Here is a 25577-nt window from a genome sequence, read left to right as displayed (position 1 = left end):
TAACTGCTCCGCCAGCTTGGCTCCAGCTACTCAACCCCCTCCATTTTGGCCCATATTCCAGGGTCTCTGAAGAAAAGTTTATGCACGAACAGCACTAGACTGAGAGTTTGATTTCCTGCCATATCCTCATCTCCAAGGATTGAGAGAAAATAAGATTTAGGGATCTGGAAAAAGCCTCTTAGACATAGATTCATTTGAATCCCTGGTGGTATTAGTAACCATTGATATTTTATGCTTGGTGCTCTTACTCAGCAAATATTTATGGAGAACTTACTAAATGTCAGGCTTGTTATCGTCACTAAGGACCCACGGATGAGTATAACAGTACGAGTCCAGGCCTCACCTCCTGGAGCTCTCATTCTAATGGTTCTTAGCCTTTTATGATGGAGGTTATTCATCTTCAGGTGTAGGAAAATCCTCCCAGGGGAGCACCAGGCTTCTCTAAGCTCGGGGAAGTTGCCACCTCTGCAGGGGAGGGAAGGCAGGTGGCCCCACCAAACAGCCCTGTGTGGTAGCTCCTGTAGCCAGAGCCTCTAAGGAAAGCCCCTTGGAGGGGGTGGCCTGAGCTGAGCAAAGCTCTCTGCCAGGTTCCTGAGCCCTCTGACTAGTGCCTTTGTGGGGCCTCGGAAGTCCAGGTGAGAGGGCTCAGAGCTTGTCAGGCCAATGAGAATATGTTCGTTTGCTCCCTGCTCCCTGCCTAAGTTCCAGTGTGGCACAGCAGCTTGCAGAGAGGCAGAGATATGGGCACACAGGTGGACAGGCCTTGGGCCTGCTTCTGATCCCCGGTCTCCAGCTCAGAGGGCCACAGAGTGCGTGTGGTAAAGGCCGAGGAACTGTCTGTCGCTCTCAGGTTCCATTGCAGTGATCCTGTGCTTACAGAAGCATGTGAGTTTCAAGGGTTGTTTATTCTCAAGTTTCTTCGGAAAGGCAATGGAACTAGAATAGCTGAAACAATTTTTAAAAAGAAAAATAAAGTGGGAGGAATCATTTTACCTGATTTTAAGATGAATAAAGCTAGAGTTCTAAAGATAGTGTGGTATTTTTGGAGGAACAGATGCATAAATCGATGAAACAGAATAGAGGACCCGAAACAGACCCACAAACAAACGGTGCTGTAGCAGTTGGACATCCACCAAACAAACGAAATCAACAAATCAGCCCCAAAGCCTCAACCTAAACCTCAGGCCTGTTACGAAAATTAATTCAAAATGGATCACCAATTTAAATGTAAAATGTGAAGCTATTAAAACTTTTAGAAAAAACAAGAGAAAATCTTCACCACCAAAAGCATGATAAAATAGTGTATATAAATTGAACTTTAAAATTTGCTCTGCAAAAAGTGCTGTTAGATAATTAGCAAGAACAACAACAACAAAAAAAACTACAGCCTGGGAAAAAATATTTACAAACCGTTTATCTAACATAGGACTCATATCTAGAATATATAAACAACTCTTAAAGCTCAGCAGTTAAAAAACAGTTTAATTAGAAAATGGTGGCCTGGTATGGTGGCTCACACCTGTAATCCCAGCACTTCGGGAGGCTAAGGTGGACGAGTCACTTGAGGCCAGGAGTTTAAGACCAGCCTACTCAACATGGTGAAACCCTATCTCTACTAAAAAAACAAAAAACAAAAAAACACACAAAAATTAGCCAGGCATGGTGGCACGTGCCTGTAATCCCAGCTACTCAGGAGGCCAAGGCAGGAGAATCGCTTGAACCCAGGGCGGTGGAGGTTGCAGTGAGCCAAGATCGCGCCACTGCACTCCAGCCTGGACAACAGAGCGAGACTCCATCTCAAACAAACAAACAAACAAACAAACAAACAAAACAAAAAATTAGCCAGGCATGGTGGAATGCACCTGTAATCCCAGCTACTCAGGAGGCTGAGGCGGAAGAATCACTTGAACCCAGGAGGTGGAGGTTGCAGCGAGCGAGATCATCCCTCCAGCCTTGGTGACAGAGTGAGACCCTGTCTCAAAAAGAAAAAGTAAAAATTAGCCAAATGCACAAATAGACATTTCACCAAGGCAGACAAACAGAGGGCAAATACACACACAAGAAGAGGCTTAGCATCATTAGCCACAGGAAATGCAAAATAAGTCCATGGCAGGATGTCACTACATATCTATTAGGAGAGCTGAAAGAAAAAGTAGTGCCAACACCAAATGATAGTGAGGCTGCCGAGAAACTGGACCTTTCATACATCGCTGGCAAGAATGTAACATGGTATAGCCACGCTGCAAAAATACTTTGGAAGTTTCTGAAAAATAACTAAACATACATTTACCATATAATCCAGCAGTTGCACTCCTGAGCATTTATTCCAGAGAAATGAAAATGTATGGCCACACAAGAAAACCTATACACGAACAAGAAGCAACTTTATCTGTAATAGCCGAAAGTAGAAAAAAAAAACAAACCCAAATGTCCTTCAGTGGGTGAAACAAACTGTGGCACAGTAGTACTGCCCTACCCATGGTCGATCATGGGCTGAAAATATTCAATGGAAAATTTCAGAAATAAACAATTTGTAAGTTTCAAGTTGTGAGCTATTCTGAATAGTGTGATGCAATCTCTCACTGTCCTGCTCCCTCCCACCTGGGATATGAATCATGACTTTGTCCAACATACCCATGCTGTGTACCATCCCTGTCACTTGGGGCTGGCTCTGTTACCAAGTCGATAGATTGCAAAATGAAGGATGAGTACAATACAATCAGATATCCTGAGTGAGAGACAGTATTCATATAACTTATGAAAGTATGTTATAATTGTTCTGTTTTATTATGTTATTATTGTTTATACTGTGCCTAGTTTACAAATAAACCTTTATCATAAGTATGTATGGGAAAAAACAGAATGTGTAGGGTTCGGTACTATCCACAGTTGAAGGCATCCACTGGGGGTCTTGGAAGGTAACTGCTGTGAGTAAGGTGGGATCCCCTATCCATCTATACCATGGAAAAATACTCATCAATAAAAAGGAATGAATTGTTGATATATGCAACCACAACTTGAATGGATCTCAAGGGCATTATGCACATGAAAAAAGCCCGTTTCAAAAGGTCATATATTGCATGATTCCATTTATATAACAGTCTAGAAATGGCAGCATTATAGAGATGGAGAGCAGATTAGTGGTTGCCAGGTGTGAGGAATGGGGTGGAGGAGGGAAAGCGTTAACAGTAAAGGTGGCACAAAGGAGATCTTTGTGCTGATGGAATAGTTCTAGGCGGATGGTGGTGGTGGTTACCCGAGTCTACACATGGATACAATTGCAGAGAACAATACACACAAATGAGTACATTTAAAACTGGTAGAATCTGAGTGAGGTCCATGGATTATACAAATATCAGTGTCCTGATTTTGATTTTGTACTAATTATGCCACGTAGATAATTAAAGGGCTTACCTGTATCATCATGTTAACTGTAAAGCTGTTACCATTGGGGAAAACTGGGCGAGGGGTACACAGGACCTCTCTGTATTATCTTTGCAACTTCTTGTGAATCTATAATCATTTAAAAATAAAAAGTTAAAAAAAACATTAGCCGAGTCTTCTGTGTGAACCCAGCCCTGATCAGACTCCTCTGCTGCCGGTGCTTCCTCTTCATCTTCCATCCCTGGTTTGCCTTTTCCCCAGCCTTCTGTTTTTGCTCTTATTCGGGGGACTGTAGAGCTCGAGGATGTGGGAACTGCCTGCAAAAAGGCAGCTTTCAGCTTGTTTTCTCTTCTTTTGGGAGGGAACATGCAGGTAGGTACATGGAATATAAAACACTGACCTCCTGCTTTGGAAAGAACCTGACATGCCCGACCACTTCTGCTCTTACAGATCAGAATCAGGAAAGTTCACCATCCATTTCTGAGCCTCGCTGGTCATGGCGCATGCATCTCAGGAAATGTTGAGGTGGCCTAGCATTCCATCCTCCTCCGGGTCTGATTCAGGGCAGGCTCTTGAGGGACTTTTGCAAACAGATACGGTTGTCTCCTTATGATGCCCAGAATGAGTCGTCTCCACTTCCACACTGAGCCTCAGAGTCACATGTGGAGAGGGATGGTGGCTCTGGCATAAATGTGGTCCCTTCAAAGCAAGAACCTTCCAGCACTTCTACCAAGCTGAAGTTTATCTCCATGTATTTTTCAAAGATGGACAATGGCAGCCTGAAAGAATATGAGGGAGGGTCACCAGTGATGGACATGGTTTGGGGAGAGCCCAAGAATTGAAGGGGACTTGGGATTGTTGAGAGACCTTCCACATCTCAGGATGGGGGAAGTGATTTCTTTTTTCCTCATTCTCCAAGGCTTCTCAGTCTCAGAGACCCCAAGAGATGCCATTAATACAGATTCCTCCTCTGGCCCCTTTGAGCCATTTGCTTTTGAAGGACCTGGAAGAGAAAGCTCTTTGTATGTGGCCAGAATAAACTCATTGTACACCCAAACAATTAACTCCTCAATGGACTTGCCAGCCCCTTGAAAGGCCTGGCCCTGCGTCCCTGAACCTCTTGGGCTCTATTCAGTCCCTTAAGCACACCAATGTTTTTGGGTTTTTGTTTTGTTTTGTTTGTTATTCTGAAAAGTCTTTCCCTGAGAATAGTCCGAGCGGATCAACATTGTCCTCAGCCCGGCATTTATCTCTCCTCGCCAGCGAATGTCAATCAGGAATCAAAAAGCCAAACAGAGGAGGCTTTGAACGGTGTCATCGGGGGTCGAAGTGACTTCCAGCTGTCTGTGCGTGGGCCAGGCCTTCTCGCAGGGCAAGGAATTGTGCTGTCACACAAACCCACTGTCTGTATAGGCTCACAGAGCCCATGCGGGGGATGCAACTTTCTGGGGCTGCACCTGCAAGGACAAGGCGTGACTGGGGGTTGGGGAGTCTCCGGAGGCCAAATGCCAGGGCTCTGGGACCAGACAGTTTCCAAAGTTGCTTGCTGCCTCTGGGACCTTGATCAAATCACTTACTTACATTGTTACTCAATTCTCTTTTTATCTGCCTGGCTTCTCCCTCTGCCCTGGCTAGTGGTAAGAATAGATGAGGAAAGCTACCTGCCAGGAACTGAGTGTTGCAAAATGTGGTAATACTATTATTACTGTTGCTCTTGACATCCTCCATGAGAATTCTTTCAGTTTGCCTTATTTATTTGTTTGTTTTCATGTTTCCAAATTTGCCTTTTTTCTCCCTCCCTGTAAGAAAAAGGATAATCTTTGAATTGGCTTTTTTTTTTCTTCAGTGTTTATCCTCTTCTTCTAAATCTGAAGGATTATTATAGTATTAAAGAGAAATACTCTCTGAGGTGCAAAAGAATCACGAAGAATATGCACCAAACATCATCACATGCATATACAGATTCAGATATATTTTTCTTTAAAACAGATTGGAAGAGTCTTCCCCCAAATTAAGGACCACTCAATCTAGCTGCTGCTGCCTGATGATTTATCTGTGATGACTTGGGCACACCTTCCTTTTTGTTTTAACAGCTTTATTGAAGTACAGTTTACGTACCATAAAATTCACTCATTGTAAATGTACAACCCAATGAGTTTAATAAATTCATAGTGTTGTACAACTGTCACCAGAGAACATCTCCATCACCCCCAAAAGCAACCTTGAACCCATTCACAGGTATTTTCTACTCCTACCTGTAGCCCTAGGCACCCCCAGATCTGTTTTCTGTGTCTATAGATTTAGCCTTACTAGATATTTCATATAAATGGAATCATGTGGTATTTACATCTGGAGTTTTACACTTAGCATGATGTCTTTGAGATTCTTCATGTATATTGTCACATGTATTAGTTATTCGTTCCTTTTTAATTGCTGAATAGCATTCTACCATATGGATATATCACAATTTATCTATTCACCAGTGAACAGACATTTGGATTGTTTTCATTTTGAAGCTTTTTTTTTTTTTTTTTTTGAGACGGAGTCTCGCTCTGTCGCCCAGGCTGGAGTGCAGTGACTGAATCTCAGCTCACTGCAAACTCCGCCTCCCGGGTTCACACCATTCTCCTGCCTTGGCCTCCCGAGTAGCTGGGACTACAGGCGCCCACCACCTCACCTGGCTAGTTTTTTGTATTTTTTAGTAGAGACGGGGTTTCACCGTGTTAGCCAGGATGGTCTTGATCTCCTGACCTCGTGATCCGCCCGTCTCGGCCTCCCAAAGTGCTGGGATTACAGGCTTGAGCCACTGCGCCTGGCCTTCATTTTGAAGCTTTAATGAATAATGCTGCAGTGACTATTTCTATACATGTCTTTGTGTGGACATGTTTTTATTCTCCCAGATGAGTTTTAGGAGTGGAATTTTGTGGTTGAAAAGTTTATGTTTAGCTTTTTAAAGAGACTGTCAAACTCCTTTCCAAAGTGGATGCCCAGTTGTACATTTTCACCAGCAATGAACAAGGGTTCCATTTCCTCCACATCCTTACCAACACTTAGTATTGTCTTTTTATTTTAGCCATTCTAGTGGCTGTTTAGAAGTATCTTGTTGTGGTTTTAATTTGTACCTTCCTAATGATTAATGATGTTGGGTATCTTCTCATGCATTTATTAGCCATCTGTATCTCTTCTTTGGTGAAATGTCTGTTAAAATATATTGTCCATATTTAAATAAGGTTGCTTGTTATTGAGTTGTAAAGTTTACCTTATTTTCAATTTAAAAACTTTGATAGGATTTTAATTTTGTAAACCCAATTTTAAAAGTAAGCAGTTGAATAAGATGGTTTGCACTCATGGAATTATAGATACCCTTTAGTAGGCCTTTAAAGTGTTTTATACCTACACAAAAAAGTGTCCCTTTTGTGGGCAAGTATCCTTCAGTTTCAGAAGAGGATATTGCTATCCAGAGAAGTAGAAGGAGGGGCTCAACTTATCCAGAGTGTTAGATGTATTCAATGTAAACTGTTAAATATAAAGGGGGAATTGGAGTGTGACTCCCCTTGAGACTGGGAGGCAGGAGCATACATAGAAACTTTGCTCTCTCCCCAGGACCCAGTGTGAGGCCTGGTGTTGCTCCAGGGCTTGCCTGGAAGCAGAACTGATGTAGACCTTGGATCTAGGCCTTGGACTTGTGTTTGGTAGGAGAGGTGCTCTTATTTGCTAGGTCAGAAGCCAGGAGCCCAGGTGCCCGGAGATGATGGTTAGAGGGTGCTGTTCGCTTTGGCTTGGCTTCCCAGCCTTTGAGAATGCTGGATTTCACAGGTGGTTCCTGGCAGCAGGGCACCTTGTCTTTTCTCACTTCATAAAGATTTCCATTTAGGACCTCCCTGTGGCAGACCAGCTGTATCTCTTCACCCTCAGTGACCCTACCCTGCAGGAAGATTCCTTCCCTGCACGTGGCTTTACACCTCATGGGCTTCTCTGACTGCATCTGGGAAATCTGTGGAACTCCTTGACCTGCAAAAGGGCAAAGCTTCCCCAGAAAACTTTCTTTGCACTCAAGGTGCAGACCTTCTTTGCTGATGCAAAAGGGCAAAGCTTCCCCAGAAAACTTTCTCTGCACTCAAGGTGCAGACCTTCTTTGCTGATGGCTGGGCCAGATGGGCAGTCCAAGATTTTCATCTGGATGATGGGAGAAATAAACAGAATGTTTTCAGTTATCTTGCTCCAGTGAAGAGATACAGCTCTTGTGATATGGGAGGATTTTAATACCTACATTGAGTATTAAAATATTACATAAGCCATATGCACTTGAGTTCTCACTATCATCCCTCTTGGAATGTTTGATTTTTCACTTTCCCTTTGTTAGCCTGTAAGACTCCTAAAATGAAGCCACCCTGTGTGGAAGGGCTGAGCACACTGTGCTGGACTATTTACACTATGAACTCTGTATCCGGCAGGCACAACCAAATGTGCACTGCAGCTGCCAAAAGACTCAATTCAGTGGCTCATTGAATTCAATGGAAAGAGGTGTTAATAGAGTCAGGGGAAGTGATGCTATTAAAAAAATGACATTGTGTGGCTCTGTTCTGTGTTTATTCTCCCTCAATGACTTCCAGATCAAACTCACACAGTTTGGCATCAAAAGATGCCTGTTTTGGACTCCAGTTTGAGGCAAATAACATATCCAGCATAGATACTCTTCTCTTCCTGCTACATCTCATTTCTTGGGATGATTGTCAGATAATTCAGGATCACTTTGGCCCCTGCAAGAGTTGGGTCTTGGTGTCAGTATATGAGAATAATAGCAGGGTTAAGTGTCACACGACTGTCAGCTCAGCTGCTGGCCTCAGCCTCTAGCAAGGGTTAGAGTCTCCAGAGCTCTTGAATCTTAAGCTCCCAAGGGTGAGATGGTGATGGAAAAAAGAGATCAGGATTCTGTGTTCTCTCTTCTTCCCCCAATAAGATGCAGGAAAGTCGGCCAAAGGTACTGAGAGCTCCAAATGGTAGAGGGTTGTTATTATTGATGATCTAACTGGCGTCACAGAGACTATCTGAGAATGTGCATTCTGCATAAATAGTTAATGCTCAGAGAATATAGTGTTCCATCCTAAAAGACCTCTAAGGGGCCTTGAGAAGAGAGGGATGGTGTAACCATCAAACCACCTGAGACAACAGTGCTCTCCTTCCCTCCCCACATGGAGAGAAATCTCTTAAACTATGTATCCTTAAGAGGGACAAAGATACCCTCTCCCAGCCTTCTCTAAGAGGGTAAAATTATTTCTTAGGGGATGAAAAACACTTACTCATTTTACATATGAAGTAAAAATACATATACAGTTTATTTGCATTACTAAAATTTCATTAGGGAGATGATTCAGAAAAAATTACCTAAAAATGCTCCTTAGATGAGTGATAATGGAAAAAAGGTTGAGAAACATGGCTCTAAGTTAAGGTTTTTGGGGCCCTGATGAAAGAACTCAGAGTCTTGGAAGGTAAATAAACAAAGTCTGCACTAACTTCTGACCTGCAGAGATTCTTGCTGTGCAGAGAGGACTGCCAACTCTATTAGAATGATAAGCATTAGGACTTTGTTACTGGGAGCTCCCTGCTCCAATCATCTATGTTAGAAATTTCAAAGCAAGTGTAGGGTGATTTCTGCAAAGTCCCATGTCCTCTCCCATTTTGCTTGCCCTCCCTCTTATTGGGAATTGGGGTGTTTGCTCTTTCACAGTTAGAAGTATTCTAATGATTCCCGATTCTCTTCAATTCAGTGTGCTGGAGAGAGAGTGGTTCTTCCTGCCTTCTTATCTTTTTTAGGTGAGAGTGGAGAAACAGCGAGGAGATTGGAAGGGAATAGCACACAGGTCTCTTGTTTTCCTTGAACTCTTTAATCAAGGCCACTGAGCTGGTAGCTTTAGGGCAGGAAAGGAGCTGGGGACACCAGAATTTGATGCCATAAGGATTGCCAACCTTATCCTAACATGCTTGGCCATAACTCAGGGCTGAGGGAGAGATACTGCCTCCCAGTTTTCCTGTGGGAACAAGGGCCAGCAGAGTCATACTGGTATCCTCAGATTTGTGAGAAACGGTTCCCCAAAGCCATGAAGCTTTAGCTCTTCTTGTCCATGCCTTGGGGTGGTGAACACAAACCTGGATTTGTTTTGCTCTTTTGTCTCTCTGTGGTTTTCTTTTCCTTCTTGCCCTTTTCTTCTTTTGTTTCTTTATCTTTGGTCTCTTCACTGGGACTTGGCCGGGCCTTGTACAAACCCCAACCATTCAACAGTGCTGGAGAGTAGATAGTATTTACCTCAATAATGGTAGTCTCCTTTCGATTCTTTTTAACCCTCAATTCAGATGACGGATCTAAGCCGACGCCCACGATGGAGACCCAGCCGGTGTTCGATGGAGATGGTAAGCTCTTGCATTACTTTGGATGTTCATTCTCCCACTCATTTTCAGGTTTGGGAAAGATCTTAACGCTGGATGTTTGTTTAAGTTTTATTATTATTATTTTCTTTTTTAATTTCAATTTTTCCCAGTGTAAGCTGGGTTGTTTTAACCTTTTTAAAAATGCAAATCCTCCCAGGAACTGGTACACTCTCCACTTCTGGAAGGGCCCTCTGTTCTCTCAGGCTTCCTGCCTGTCTCCTGGTGTCCAACAATAATACAGCCTGAACAGACCCTTGGAGCTGCCAAGACCCAGGAATCACGGCTGAGAAAGATAGGCCAGCAGTGTCCCTTCAATAAATTAATTGGCACTTACAAGTGTCCACTCTGTGTCTGGCACTGTGTGAGCCCCTCTGGGGGATGAAAAGGAGGTTTGGAGATGTAAACCTTTGCTCTCAAGACAGCTGCAACTCTTAGAGTGCTTTATGTGTTAAATTACGTGGTCTCCGTTCTTATCATCATAGACATTTACAGAAGAAAGAGATCACCATGGTCTGGGAAAAGCTTTCGTGAAGAGTCAGGACTTGAGCTGGATCTTGAAAGTGGAGGGGAGGAGTCTGGGTGTTCCAAGCAAGGGGCTGGCATGGACAAGAGGGGAATGAGGTGGGGATGGGATACAGTGAGGAAAGTCGCAGGAAGGAGATTGGCCAGTGGGACTGATTTGTGTAGGTTGTAGGGACGTTGAGAGTTGAGGCAGGACATTTTGGAGAAGAGAAATTCTAGGTCAAGAGAAATTGTGGCTGGTGGCAAAAGAGAGGCTGGAAGTCTCTGGAGGCATAGAGACAAGATAGGTGTGCGGGGTGCAGAAAGTTTAAGTTGGAGGTGCTCAGGGCCTGTACTCTTCAGGGTACTGTACTGAGTACTCCATATTCCCCTGATGAGGAACTGGAAGTTTGGCAGAGTAAAGTCTCTAAAATATGACAATAAGATTGGGATTTTAGTGTAATATGTAGCAAACTTTGAGCAGCTCCTATCTAAGCGTATCCAGTCCTGGATCATGAGACTGGACAGAGAGACAGAAGAATAAAAAGAAATCATGCCACAGGTTCACACAATGGATGTCCCTAGCACAAGCTCAGCTCTGAGGAGGATTGAAATGTACAATATCCTTTACAATCAGCTCACTTATGGGAAGGTTTGTATGCTCATGTCTAAAAGTTTAGATATAGATGTCTCTGTGATCCACAAAGGTCCTGGATCATTGACAAGTCTGGGACCCTGGGGGTTCAGGTGAGGGATAGAGACTGTCTCATCTTGGGAGACCTCCCCAGTACCCTCATTGAAGGTCACTCCACAGTATACTCAGGGTCACTTAAGATTCCCAGCTGTCCACTGAGTGACCAAGTCCTGGAGAGCCTGGAGGCACCCTGGCACTCTCTGGATGGAGGAATCCAGCCTCTGCGCATGAGAAGCCATTAGAAAGGGAATTGAAGCACACATGAGATGCACTCCTTTCTTCCCCATCTGGAGCAGTCTCGGCTCAGCCGTTTCCTCTAGAATGGTCTCTGTGGTTTGTTTGGCGTTCGTTTGTTGATTTATCCCCTTTAAATCTTCTCCCAGGGAAGCAGCTGAGAGGGACTTGGCTTGGCCCATGTTCCTTACCTCCTGGGATAATATTTTTATTCCTGGATGGAGTGCTCAGCACCTCTGCATTCTGACCACTCTGCTTCCCAGCACAGGATGCCCTGATCAGCTCTTATGAGCTGTTGGGGAGAGGAGCTTCCGTTGTGAGGAAGGAAGGGAAACTGGGAGGAGTGGATGTGGGAGAGAGCTGAAGCCTCAATGCCTCAGACTTTGAAAAATGGCTATTAAGAAGTCTGAGGTTACACTTCCACTCACATGGTCTCTTTGCCCAGACTTTTTCTCTCTCTTTTTCCCCACCCCTAGAAATCACAGCTCCAACTCTATGGATTAAACACTTGGTGATCAAGGATTCCAAACTGAACAACACCAACATAAGAAATTCAGGTAAATAACCTTCCTTGGATTATATACGTACCCAATCCATCCTTCTTTGCCCCATGGTTCTGTGACTTCTTATTGTGTGGATTTGGGAAAGTCATTTAATCTGCCTGGTTGTCAATTTCTGTAGCTATAAAATAAAGAGATTGGATGTATTAATCCCTTCCAATTTTAATTTTATTCAGTTATCATCTCAGGGATCATCTTTCTTAGGTCGTCGATCCTCTTAACAATTTTTTTTGACTATATATTGTAATATTTTGATTAACTTTCCATATGCCATGCAGAAGAATTTGAAAGAAGAATGACTGGACATAAAGTAGTTGGACTTCAAGCCTGGAGGGAGTCGATTCTGTGTGTTTTAGGCTCTAAATAGCTGCTTACAGTCATATCTTCTCTGGTCTGATCTTCTCTGGTCCGATCTTTTAGGGGGTCTTGTGAGTGGTCAAGTTTGAGCACTGGCCAAACCCTTTGTAGAAAGGTGATAATTTTTGAAGGGTGATCATATTTGTAGGATTATTTTGTAGACTCTATTTAATATCAGTAAAGACCAGAGTCAGTAAAGTCCATTTACTATCAATAAAGACTAAATGTTCATCAACGGGAAAATGTGTTCACAAGCCAAGTCTGTATCTCTATCAAGGAGGATCATCTTTTCAACCAAAGACTTCATTATGAGAAATACCATTCTGTATAATTTATGCCTGGTTGTTGAATTTAGCCATATCATCTTTTCCTTATAGGTGGCAAGACTATGGATAAAAGATATATGACTTTGAACCAGCAAGCAGAATTTTACATGACCATCAATTAATGAGTGTCCTGTCATTGGTCCCCTTTAAGTTGACCTGTTCACCAGCTCTGTCCTAATGGTGGCAATGTGGCATTAGAATGCAAGGAATGATATAGACCAGGAGGTGAATTCAAATGCCATCAGTTGAGTTGCTCTGTGACTTGGGCTTGTCAGTGCCTTTTCATGTGTCTGTTCACTGATAAAAGTTGGAGATATGGGATGGTGGAGTGAAAGGAGACTGTGAACTCCCTTGAGTCAGTCTTTGACAGAAGAGTGCAGTGGTTAAAGCACAGGTTTTGAAATTAGTGAAATCTGGGTTCATATTCTAGCTCCAACATTTAGTGACCCCAGTCAAGTTATATAATTTCTTTGAGCCTCAATTCTCATTTGTAAAATGGAATCACAATCTCTCCCTCAAAGGACTATGGTTAAAAGTTGACTAAGTTAGTGTCTACATGGCACTCAATTGATGCCTGGTTAACTGATAAATTGTAAGTACATGTATTTATTATTATCATTGTTATTGGTATGAATAATGGGAATAGTAATGATGGTGCTTATTTTGAAAATTCTTCAATCAGAAAGAATTTATGATTGTCACCTTAAGCAAAGGCATCTATTAGGCTTCTTCTTAGGACCCCCTCCATTCTCCTTTCCCTGTTAGGCAAATATAAATCAAATAGAAGTGACTTTGGTGCCTGTAGTGCCTGATGGTGGAAGTAACATTTGCAACTGGTCTCGTAGTCCCTGAGGCCCTGAAAAGTCTGCAAGGCCCCCATGAGTTAATTTTCATTCTGTGACCAAATGGAATATATGAAGGTGAGCTCCCTGAGTTGTAATATACAGCACTTTTTTGCCTGAAACACTCACTTGGCATTTAATAGTTGCTTCTTTGAATTTCTTTTTCACTTACCCATGCATTTGATTGCTTTGGGGAATGATGGAGGAGAAAAGATCATCATCATTATCAGTAAAATTAGAATAGCACTGCCATAATAGCTACTTTGTGTCAGATCCTGTGGAACTTTACATTTGTCATCTCACTTGAGCTTCACCATAACCCTTTGAGATAGCTATTATTCTTGTCTTCATCTTGCAGATGAAGAGTCAGAGGCTGAGACAGAGGAAGTAACTTGTCCTGAGTCACAGCTAGGGAGTCGTTGGGCTGGAGAAAACTAGTTATCCTTGGAAATAGAATGTCTGTCTTCTTTGGTTGTATTCTATGCATGTAGTAAAGTGGTGAGGTCGAAGTCAGTTGATAATCTTTGCTTCTGCTGAAGTTCTTCTGCTTTCATTCCTACTCTCCATTTGGATGAGAATAGGGTCATGTTGAGAAAAGGATTCTGGGCAGGTCCATCCACCTTCCTTTTGCTGGGGTGGCCTGGCCACCTTTATTTTTCTCTGGCTGACCCCAGTTATATCTGTAAGGTTAGTGTATATGATAGGATAGTTGGGAGAGACCTAACAGTTCCCTAGGAGAAACTGAGATCAGGGATAACTGTTAGAGATTGATGACTTAGGAATCTCCTACTAAACTGGGACTTTTTCCATCATGATCAACTGGTAATATTAACTGAATGCCTATCAATCTCTTTGATATAATTATATATTAAATATATGGTGCCACAAAGACCTATAACAGGGGTTGTCAAATGGTCGCTTGCCTGTTTTTGTAAAATAAAGTTGGGTTGGATCACAGCCACAGCCATATATTTGTGTAGTGTCTGTGAACATTTTCATCTAAATAGTAGAGTGGAATAGTTGTGACAGACCCTGTATGGCCTGCAAAGCCTAAAATCTTTATCATCTGAACCTTTATAGAAAAGCTTTCTGGCTTCTGGCATATATGACTGAAATAGAAGCATTTGGATGGGAGTGTGTGTATGGGGATGTCTGGGGATGTCTTACTTAAGTTTTCTGGCCCCTCTCATAGACCAGGCAGGAGGATGCTTCCTGACATGCCCAGGTAAGCCTGCATCAGCACAGGAGCTCTGAGGCAGCTCACAAGGCTCTTCACCATCTCACACAAACCTTTTCCAAACTTTAATGTCCAGGTCTGGTGTATGCTGCCACGAACGGGTTGCCAAAAAAGCATCTTGAGGTTTGGCTTTCTTAGGCATGGTTTATCTCTACTACACAACTGGTTCCACTGGGCAGCTGAAGTTTTGCATGTAGTGGAGATAAACCATGTAATGGCAAAATCATGGACTTTGGTGTCAGACAAACCTATAACCTGGTTTCCACTGCTAGCTTCCCACTGAGAGGCTTAGTGAGCTTGGGAAAGTTAATTAACTTCCCTGAGTCTTGATTTCCTTATATGTAAAACAAAGTTTTAGTGCCTTGCAGGATTTTTTTGTGAGGACTCAAGAGCATCTGTATAATGCCTGACACATAGTAGGTACACCATAAATGATTTTTTAAACCCGACAAAACACTGGTGACTCTTGGTGGAATATCTTTATGTCTTCTGCTAGCCACTTGATCATGTTTGGTTTAATGAGAAGTCAAATATACCTTAATGATAACTTATAGCTGGATATTTGGCTCTAGTAGGGACTAGAGCCTCTTGGCCAAACACCTGAGAAAGTTTTTCATTGAGTTTGATGGACTATCCTGGGTTCAGGTGTGCTTCAGCCTGCATTTCCCCTGGGGAGGTTGCCACGGGACTATGTAAAGCCCATTGGGTTGAGAGCTCTTCTTCTCAGCTGTCTCTCAGAGGCAAAAAGGCTATCCCAGTTTCTTTTACACCCCACACATCCTTTTTTCACATTCAGACCCTGTGACGCCAGGTTTGTTTTCTGGCCTGGGGACTGTTGACATTGGAAAGGTTCCACTGGGCAGCTGAAGTTTTGCAATAACATGACACATATGCCTGCAGACTCTCCTAGTCTCCTTCTCTGCTCCTGGAAGTTTTGGCTCTTGTTTTTAAGGCTTTGTCATGTGTTCACTATGGTCAGTGTCACCTTTTGAGTACTTGGCAGGTTCAGCATTGACAGATTTGCTTCTTTGTTCTTCTCTTCAGTTCTCACCTCCATTGAACCTCTCCTCCATTGCATCTCCAGCGCACCAGCAATTCCTTTCACATTCAGGAAGACAATGTACCTGGCCAGCTAATAACCTAGAACTCGAGAGCCGCATCTTCCCATAAATGAATGTTGGATAGAGCCTTTATTCTGCTTTTATAAGGAAATATGAACTCTTGCTAAGTTTTTTTTTTTTTTAAAATCAGGGGTTGGTTACCAAGGCGTTTCTTAATATACCTGGTGTTTAAAATATTTTTTACCATCTACGTGTTACAGATGATAAAGATATGAAATAAGTGACAAGAATTAGGTTTCATCTAATTCTTCATCTCATCTTCTCATGTTTCTAATTTGACTATGTGCAGGCACTTTCCTATGGCTCTGATTTACATCTTTGTTTCTGTATGAAAAACTTCCACCCTTTCTCCTCTGGGCAAGTATAATCTCTCAGGAAATATGGTCATGCAGCTCTTCTCTGTGCAGCATAGTAATGTTCCCAAGGCCCACCACTCATTTCCTTCTGCCCTGGGGGCTTGACTCTGTGGCCTCAAGTGGAGTGGAGTGGTGTGACTTCCCTCTTTGTTTTGTCATCTCTTTCTTTCCTTTGTCCCTGTTTTTTTCCAGTTAACTTCTTCCATGATCTGATCAAGGACTTCAAGGAGGCCCTAGACCCTGGCCCTGTGAGTTAAATCCAAAAGGGCCATGCCTTTCCTCCCCTGCCTCTTAGACCCACAGCACTTCCTCTTCTACATCATTGAAGGGAGCAGCTCATGGTGACTCTGCTCCCTGGAGACACAGCCATCAGCACAGACACAAGGTGGAAATGCATTTCTTGTAAGTTTTACCATGAAAGTGACACCCTGGCCTCCTCGTGCGTGACTGTGACTGTGTTTGCTCAAGTCACCTTACCTGTCACAGGTAAGCTGTTCACAGTGTCAGAGTGCTGCTCTTCTAGGCCTGCTTCAGGCCCCTTGACCATGTCTTGGATTGCTCCTTCCTCACCCAGGAAGTTCCTGCTGGGATAGCTGCTATGACTGGGACTTGGGGTCACTGCGGCATCTGCACCCCCTGGCTGGATTCCTCCACCCCCCCAAGCCAGCACTCTTGGCCTGCCTAGAAACCGCTGACTGATGTAATGACTTGAGGCCTGGAAAAATAAACAGCTCGCAGGGAAACCAGTGGTAGCCATTGTAAGCAAATACCCCATGGCCACCTGGAATCTCGCACATGACGTGATTGGAAGGAAGAATGAGTAATCCACTAACGTTAGCAGCCGAGGATGGGTCTGGGCTTGTGTGCATTTAAAATATCTATATAAAAACACACACTGGATATTTATTTCCATAACTGGCCTTCTGGATGTCTGCCCATCTCTCTGATGCAGGTGCCTTGGTCAATCATGGCCAGTAGAATTGAGCTGGGGATGGGGGATGGGTGGTCATCCCTATGGCTTTCTCCATGGCAACAAAGGCCTTGTTCTTTCTTAAAATTTCCCTTTGTGGAGAGAAGCAATAAACACACTTGGAGGCCCCAGGGAGCCTAGCCGCACAGTCGATTTTTGCCTTGTTTTAAAATTAGCTTTCCTGGTTGCCTTGCTCCTTCGCCCCACGTTGTCTGCTTGGAACACAAAGGTGTGGGAGGGTGAAGGGATGTGCTGCAGGACCCAGCACTGGGACGACGTGCTGCACCAGCAAGGGTTCTGGTTCTGTTTCTGGAGGTGAGTGTGTCTGCTTTTGAATGTTTGATAGCAAAACTACGTGCCCTGGTATTTTCTTTTGGCCTCTGCTGCTAAGACACTGAAATTAAAGATCTTGCCCAGGTATTGTCATTGGCTCATTCCAATTTTCTGGAAGTCAACTACAGTCTCTGCTTAGATCTGAGGGTCCTTGTTCTGTGTTTATTTGTAAAGTGGCTTTGGAAGTAGATGGGGTCTACATCTCATAAACACACTCACACATGCAACACTCATGTTTTGCAGAGTAGAGAGTGAAGTTGTGATACTTTATTTTGATAAACTTAAATAGCTCTTTCATCTTCCGTCTTTGTCTGTGCCTTCTCCTCCCTTTCTGTCTAAATTTTTATTTGCTAGAACTTGCTCTTGAAAGTACAGAGACTGTCAGGTTAAGGCCAATGAAAGTACAGAGACTGTCAGGTTAAGGCCAATGAAGTTACTGAGAAAAACTGGAAAAAAGGCAGCTTGCTATCTCTCAGTACTTGTCATTGCGAAAATACTGTGAGGTATTTCATATTCTTTTTGGTGGAACGGTCATGTCTGCTCACTCAATGCTATGAGTCAATAGAGATGGGAACTTTTCTAAAATTTGAGCGGATGTGAGTCAGTGATGCCTTGGGGGAAAAGTTAAAAAGAAAAATGCCTGCATGCTATATTGGGACAATCCATCCTGGATGAAATATCCTCTGTAGAATTTCAATCTTGTTCTTCCCTGCCCCGTAGGAACTCAGTCTCTGTGTGGGAAGGAAGCGGTCACCACTTCAGACCATGGTGAGACATGCATGACCATTTTGGGTTACACAGAGAGAAACTATTTAGACAGGCTGGTTGGTTTGTAATTTTCCCTTACACCTCCTCACCCACGACACTTCATCCCAGCAGCACGCCCTACTTACAGTGCCAACTGTAAACATCCCTGTGACGAGGTGCCCTTGGCCAATGTCGGGAATATGGGGTGGATGGTGTTACTTTTGTGCTGAAGATGGGATCTCCAAGACACAGCAGGTTAGGTGTGGCTCACAGGCTACATAGCAGGGTTGTGGAAAGAGGTATGAGGCACAAGGGAGAACCTGAGAGCACCAAACGGCCTTCCCTTTAATCCAGCCCCTTCCTGGTGCTCAGAGTTCCACTGGGACTTGGGAAGCTAAGTTTGGATCTGGCCCCTGAGTCATGGGGAAGTGCACATGATTTTGTCTAATTGTAAGACTGTGGGCCATTAGAGTGAGAAGGGCCTGAGAGTCATCTAGCATTGCCACTTAATTTTAAATGAGAAAACAGGAGCCCAGACTTGCTAAGGGCCTTGTTCAAGGTCATAGATCCATCAAGAACTATCATGTGCTGAGGCCTCTGTTTGACTCTGAGGGGTCAAAGGATGAAATACAAGGAACATTTAAGGCAGCAGCTGACCATTGGGCAGTGGTGCACCAAAGGGATGGGGGGTGATGGTGAGGTCCACCCCAGTGAGGAGGAGTATTTTATCACTGACATTGTTTCGAATTGCTGGCATAGTGATTATAAAAAGCAGATAAACTGTTAGCTATATGTGCATTTTTATTTTTTTTAATTTACCTGCAGACCTAATACCCCTTTATTGCCTGCCCCTGGAGCATACTGCTCCATTACCTTTGCCGTTGGTCAGCTACTGGAGTCCTGTTAAGGAGACTGGTCATTCATAGGGATAAGGCAGGAAGACCATGTTTACCCCACACTACTACCTTAGACCAGCTAATAGGAATAGTAGCTACCATTTAGCAACTTACTATGCCACCAGGTTTAATGTTTTTCACATATGATTGCATTTAATCTTCACAATGACCGTATGAGACATGTGCAGGAGTTACCTTACTTTTACATGTAAGGAACCTGGAATTTTGAGAACTTTAACTGGCCAAGGTCACAGAGCGAACAAGGGGTAGAGCCTGAATCATTGACCACAAAGCCCATGCTCTTGACTGCCTATTTTGCCTCTATTCAAACTGTTGCTGACTTCAGAACCTTCTAACATGCCAGACCCTTGGATCGGAGTGTGCAGGAGGAGTGATAGGCACTTACTACTGCTTTCAGCCTTGCCAAGGAAGCCCAAGTATTCCCTCACACCCTATCTCTAGTTCCCTCTGACTGCCCTGAAGTCTCTCTGGCATGTGGGAGCAGTCCTCCAATTGAGCTTTTAGACCATTCTCACATCTCCATTTGGGCTGGAGCTGCAGACAGTTCTCTTGGCCAGTGAGTTAATCAGAAGGGTGCTCCCTCCAGGAGGTTCTCCCAGGTCCCTTTGTAGGTTACAATTGAGGGATGATGTTATGTTTTTTGCTTTCTTTTGCTGCCTATTCTGTGGGGGAAAGGACTTTTTAGCTTAAAGGAGATGGAAAAACTCATGTCAACAGAAGTGTGACTTTAATTTGTGCAAATTCTGTTTCTATTCTCTCCATACCCACCCTCTACCTGACACAAACCTGAGCACAATTTCAGAGGCTGACTGTTCTGTTTGCCAGCGACATTTGCTTTTTTCTTGCCCTGGTAGGGCCTTTCCTTTTCTGGGTCAGTTGTCTGCCCTGTGTTTGGAAAGGAGCCCTGAGCAATGGTTCTGTGGGCTCCCCCCTTCTTCAGGGGCTCCCAGAGCCCCTGCATAACTCTGAGTCACATAAATGTTGAGAAATTGGGAATTGGCAATGACCAAGTGCCACAGAGTGGTGTGCGTGATGGAAAGCCATGGTAGCAGGGCAGAGTCGGCCCAGCAAATGGTACTTGGAAAAATGATCCTCTGGGGCCACTTAGCCCATCCTGTGAAAAAGTGCAAAGTCCACAAGTAAGAAAAATAACCTGTTCACATAGTTGGCTTGAAACCATAGGTGCTAAAACCCCATGTGGCTAAATAAACAGCAAGGGACTGCTCAGTGATGTCCCATAAATCACTGAGTCCAGCAGCCCTTCCCCGGGGCACCACATCTCGTCCCTGTGCTAGCCCTTCTGAAACAGCAAAGTCAGTTCCTTACAACCTGGTCCTATCTTTCTCTCTTTTACTCCTGCAGTGCCTTCCTCTGCCAAATTCTCAGCCACCCGACAGTTCTGGAATGCTCCCGACACCACACTCTCACATGCTCACATGCTGACCTAGAGAATCCTGAGACTGGAGCCATGCGGTTTCTTATGCCTCTGGAATTTCATATTGTAATTTAGAAAGGTTGTTTTCAACCCACAGTTTGATATTTTGGGTTATCTTTCAGCATTTCATTCATTTTTGATAAGAGACTAGGTGGGTGTGAAGTATTTGAAGGGGTTTCAGGGTCACTGTAGGTGACACAACGCTAATTTTTTCTTTAATATTCTTGGCTCAGTGGGACAACTCCTTTTGCAATGAAACCTAAGTAAGTGCCTCTCATTTTTCAGTCTGGGTAACATTTTAATTGATTTTTCCCCTAAGAAAATCCAGTGCTTGATGGTCTGAGGGTTGTGTGTAGCATTTCCCAGGATGCGTCAAAGGGATAGATATTCTTTTTGCAGCCTCTTTGGGCTCATCCCCATGGTTTATTCAACAGTGGGCAGCCTGTCTCTGAAGTGTCAGACTAGAATTCTGTGGGAGGGGTGACATAATGGGGACTCAAGCAATAGAAGGGTTCTTGGACCAAGTACCCTTTATGAATCTTGTACACCAGAGGTTCCATGGCTCTCCTATAGCTACCAGAGGTGGGTGTGGTGAAGGCTCAGGAAGGATGTGCAGAGTCCTAGTTTCCAGGAACTTGCATCCAGTGAAATCGGGGCACCGAGGACAAAGGGCCCATAAGGGCAGATCCTGCACAAAGGCCACACTGCTTCTAGCCTTGTTCTGGGCGGGGCCTCAGGGAAAGCTTTGGGGACGGAGGATGGCCTTGAATGAGGGTAGGCTAAGATCTCATATTCTTTCTGCTTGCTATGTCTTAGAACATTTTTCTGGCCTCTCTAGCACCTGACATGATGCCAGCACCCAGTACATATACAACCAGTAACATCCTGGGTGATAACCTGGGTCTACAAGGTCCCAGTCCTTTTTTGTGTCCTCTTCCTGGGCCCTAATCTTATTTGCTACTCAGGATCCTGCTGTAGGTCCTCCTCTCTCAGGACAATGTCAGTTTACTTTTTCTGTAGTCTAAGGAACTCCCTGTCCAGATGGCCAGAGTAGGTACCTTGGTTATCAATCGAGCGTCCACTGAGAGAGCCTCTGGTTCTTTCTCTGGGAGGACCGCATCATTCAACAAGGCATCTTCCCAGTCCACATTTTTGTGGCTTGTGACTCTTCTTCAGTTCTTCTGCATATGGTTCTCTGTAAGATTAGCCTTTTTTCTTGCACTCATTTTTCAGATGGACTTTACGATGCTTCATTTCATAGGTCAATTTGGCTAGGCCATCCTGTCCGGTTGTTTGGTCAAACACTTACCTAGATATTGGTGTGAAGGTATTTTGTGGATGTGGTCAACATTTACAGTCAATTGGCTTCAAATAAAACAGATTCCCCTTCATAATGTGGGTGGGTCCCATCCAATCAGTGGAAGGGCTTAAGAGAAAGACTGAGGTTTCCCCCAAAAAGAAGGAATTCTGCCTCCAGACTGTAACATGGAAATCCTGCTTGAGTTTCCAGTCTGCTAACCTGACCTATTGATTTTGGACTCAAGACTGCCCCATCACTCTTACCTGAATTTCTAGCCTACTGGCCTGCCCAACACATTTTAGACTTGCCAGCCCCTATAATTACATAGCCAATTCCTTAAAATATCACTCTCTCTCTCTTTTTATATATATATGTGTGTGTATCTATAATCTATAGATATCAAGCGCTTGTCCCTGTGCTAGCCCTTTCAAAACAAATAGATACATAGACACACACACACACATACACATACACACCTGTCTCTATTTTCCGTTGGTTCTCTTTCTCTTCAGAACCCTGAGTGACACAGACTTTCTCTGTCTACCATCTTCTCTCTCCACCCATCTCCCCCTTTACCCCCGCCTTCCTCCATCACCATGAGGTTCCCATGTTCTTTCTCCAAAATGTTTATAGCATAACTGGCCAACCAATAACTGCTGACTACATGTGCAGAAGGTGCTTTGGTGTTGCATCTCAGCTTTTCTGTCTGCTCCTTTCTTTAGCAGTTCCTCCTCTGGAAGGCAGTGTCTACAAAGAAAGGCCAGCCCAAAGAGCTGAAACTCAAATCTTGTAATGTTTATGTTTTTTGGCCATTTTTGGTTTAAACAAAAAAAGAAGAGAAAGGAAAAAGATGATGAAGAAGAAAAGGTTTCCGGGATAAAAGACTAAACTCTGGGCTAAAATCAAGATTGGGGATTTAGGTTATCCATGCTTTCCTTTGTTCCCAATCACCACGAGTAATTGAGAGGCACAGAGGCCTGGGCTGGTCCTAGCTGATAGGGCTGATAGAGCTGTGCTCTAGGCTTATCCCATCTTGGTGGGATGTGAAAGAACCCATGCCCTGAGCCTGGAGACAGAGTTCATGTTTATCTGGTCCAACCTCTTTTTTTTCTCTCCTGTCTCCTGCCCTGCCCACTCCTGCTGGACTTTGGTCCTTCTTCGCTATGTGCAATTAGTGGTGGACAGGGTTGTGTGCTTTCTGGTGACAAGGAGTGGACATGGTTTCACTTCTATTTGAGTATTTACCATGTGCCAGACTTGGTACTGGGCAGTTTGCTTGGATGTTTTTTCTCTTGTGTTTCTTCTCCTAGGCAGTCAGAGGTTTGTCACTGACGTTTTAACCACTCATTGCCAAGTGCGGAATGACCTGACTCTCACTTCTCTGCACCATCTGAGGGACAGGATCATAGGGGCAGGCGTGTGAGTGTGTGTGTGTGGTTATGTTTCCATGCCCCCCCAGACAGCCCTGATTGTTCCCTTTCCCCTGCTGTTTATGGCTTCCAGATGTTTATAGTTGGTCCTGGCCCATTCTCATAGATACCTGGCCAGACCTTCTAATCTTATCATCTTTCCCTGAATGTTCCTGAGCAGAGATTATTTTAGAACAGTGTGTGTCTACTTCTGGGGAGCTCCCTCTCTGAACTCAGGATCACAAAGAGACCCATGAAATTGGTCCCCTGTCTTGCATGCTGGAAGGGGACTTCTTGGTACCTAAGAAAACTGATAGATGTGAATTTTAAGATGCATTTGGGATCCAGGTAACGAGAAGGACAGAGGATGGCAGTGGCCCCATGGGTGGGCTGGCTTTTTGGGTCTGCCACTTCCTAGTTCTGTGATCTTGATCCAGTGACTCTGCCAGTCTGTTTCTGCATCTTCCTCTATTCAGTAAGGATAAGAAGAACACCTCTAATTAAAGGATTAATTAGAGGCTTGTTTGAGTTTGAAGTGAGTTAATACAAGCAAACTGCCCAGTACCAAGTCTGGCACATGGCAAATACTCAAATAAATGTTAGCTATTGTTATTCATTTTAGAGTTCTGCAAAGGTGGGTGAGTTACAAATTTGGGTCCTCAGATATGGAATAAGCTTATGACCTGTGGTACTTACTGATTAGCGTCTGCATGACCCATAACCTCCAGAGAAGCCCTTCAAGAATAATTGATTGGTTGACTGAAGGACTTACAGGGCTACAAAAATATGTATAAGGTAAGTTGGTGAATAGTTGAGGAGGTCTAGATGTTTCAGTTATCTGTTGTTGTGTAACAGACTGCTCCAAAATGTACTGGCTTACCGTAAAAATAATTTATTCTTTCTAATGTGTCTGTGGGTTGGCCGGGTGCTTTTTTTTATCTGAATTTACCCCCAGACTCATCCAGGTAGGGGAGGATCAGCTGGGCTGGAATGTACAAGGTGACCTCCCTCTCACATCTACTCGCTGAGTTGCTTCCGTTTCCTCTCTGTGACCTCTTGTTCTCCAGTAGGCAAGACCAGCTTCCTCGTGGTGATCTCAGGGCAGCTTCCACAAAAGTGAAAGCCAGAGCTGCAAGTCTTCTTGAGGCCTCAGCCTGACACACAGTGTCAGCATTCCTCCAACATTCTATTGGCCAAAGCAAACCAGAGTCCACGTGAGGGGTCCACATAAGGGCATGATCACAGGGAGGCACAATTCAGTGGGGACTGTTTTGTAATGGGATGAACTACACTGAGTAAAAGAAAAATATAGGTTAGAATAAAAATCAGATTATCCTGTGTCAAGATGATCTTGCAGAGAGGTGAAGCACCTAGCCAGTGTTGAAATGTCAGCTCTACCACTTCCTAGTTCTATGATCTTGATCCAGTTTCTCAGCCAGTCTGTGTTTCTGCATCCTTTTTTGTTCAATGAGAATAACAACACTGCCTTTAAAGGTTTGTAATGAATTTGAAGTGAGTTAATACAAATAATGCACCTAATACCAAGTCTGGCCCATGGTAAGTACTCAAACAGATGTTAGCTATTGTTATTCATTTTATAGTTCTGCAATGGTGGGTGAGTTAAATTTGGTATTAAGTTTTCTGCTTCTGAGGCAAAGAGAGAAAAATATCCAGGTACAAGATCTGTAGTGTGCATAGGTCGAGAAGACATCATTGGTCAGAAGAAGCTGTGCTGTGTCCAGCACATTTGGTTTTGAATGCAGCGGATTTGGGATAGTCTGCAAAGACACTGACATAGAAGAGCTCACTGTAAAAATAAATTTGTTTGTTTCCTAGAGCAAATGGTTAGAGGCAACACTGTCTAGAGGTTAGCAAGTCAAGCCTGACTGTCAGGATCCCCGGCCCTTCTCTCCCCTGGCTGAGTGAACTTGGGAAAATCCATTAATCTCTCCAATGTTCAGTTTTCCTTGTCTACAAAATGGGCATAATAATAGTGCCTACTTCATATGGGCAAAGGATTAATCAGGTAAAGCCCTTAGTCTATTGCCTGGCACGTATCACTCAATGAATGTTTGTTTTTATTGTTATTAGTTGTAAAGATGATTTTAAGGGAGATTTTCTCTTTGCTATGAGACAAACTCTCTGTGTACTCTTCACAGAGGGTTAGTGCTATTGTGATAAATCACTCCTGTCTCTTCCTTAGAGGCACCTGGACTTGCAGATACTGTAATGAAGTAATAAATCAATGATAAAAATAATAAAATAGTGAGCTTTTTTTTCCCCCCAAATTAGTGAGCTTTATCATTTTTATTATTTTATTATTTTATTGAGACAGGGTTTTACTCTGTGGCCCAGGCTGTAGTGCAGTGGCATGATCATCGCTCACTGCAGCCTCAACCTCCTGGACTCAGGTGACCCTCCCAACTCA

At 43.7% G+C, this 25577-nt stretch overlaps 1 protein-coding gene across 2 annotated transcripts in view; it reads left to right on the top strand.

The window, feature by feature from the left end:
* Nucleotides 1-25577, top strand: part of SMOC1 (SPARC related modular calcium binding 1) — a 149320-nt gene that overhangs the window by 101482 nt on the left and 22261 nt on the right. For both annotated transcript variants that reach the window (XM_023182838.2, XM_023182845.2), the window contains exons 6-7: nucleotides 9736-9792; nucleotides 11716-11796. In XM_023182838.2, the coding sequence (XP_023038606.1) occupies nucleotides 9736-9792; nucleotides 11716-11796 (138 nt within the window). The remainder of the gene's footprint in view (nucleotides 1-9735; nucleotides 9793-11715; nucleotides 11797-25577) is intronic.

This window comes from Piliocolobus tephrosceles, chromosome 6 (assembly GCF_002776525.5).
Source record: "Piliocolobus tephrosceles isolate RC106 chromosome 6, ASM277652v3, whole genome shotgun sequence".
NCBI classification, from domain to species: domain Eukaryota; kingdom Metazoa; phylum Chordata; class Mammalia; order Primates; family Cercopithecidae; genus Piliocolobus; species Piliocolobus tephrosceles.
The sequence above is the reverse complement of the archived record's forward strand: the minus strand, read 5'-3'. Positions and strand labels throughout refer to the sequence as shown.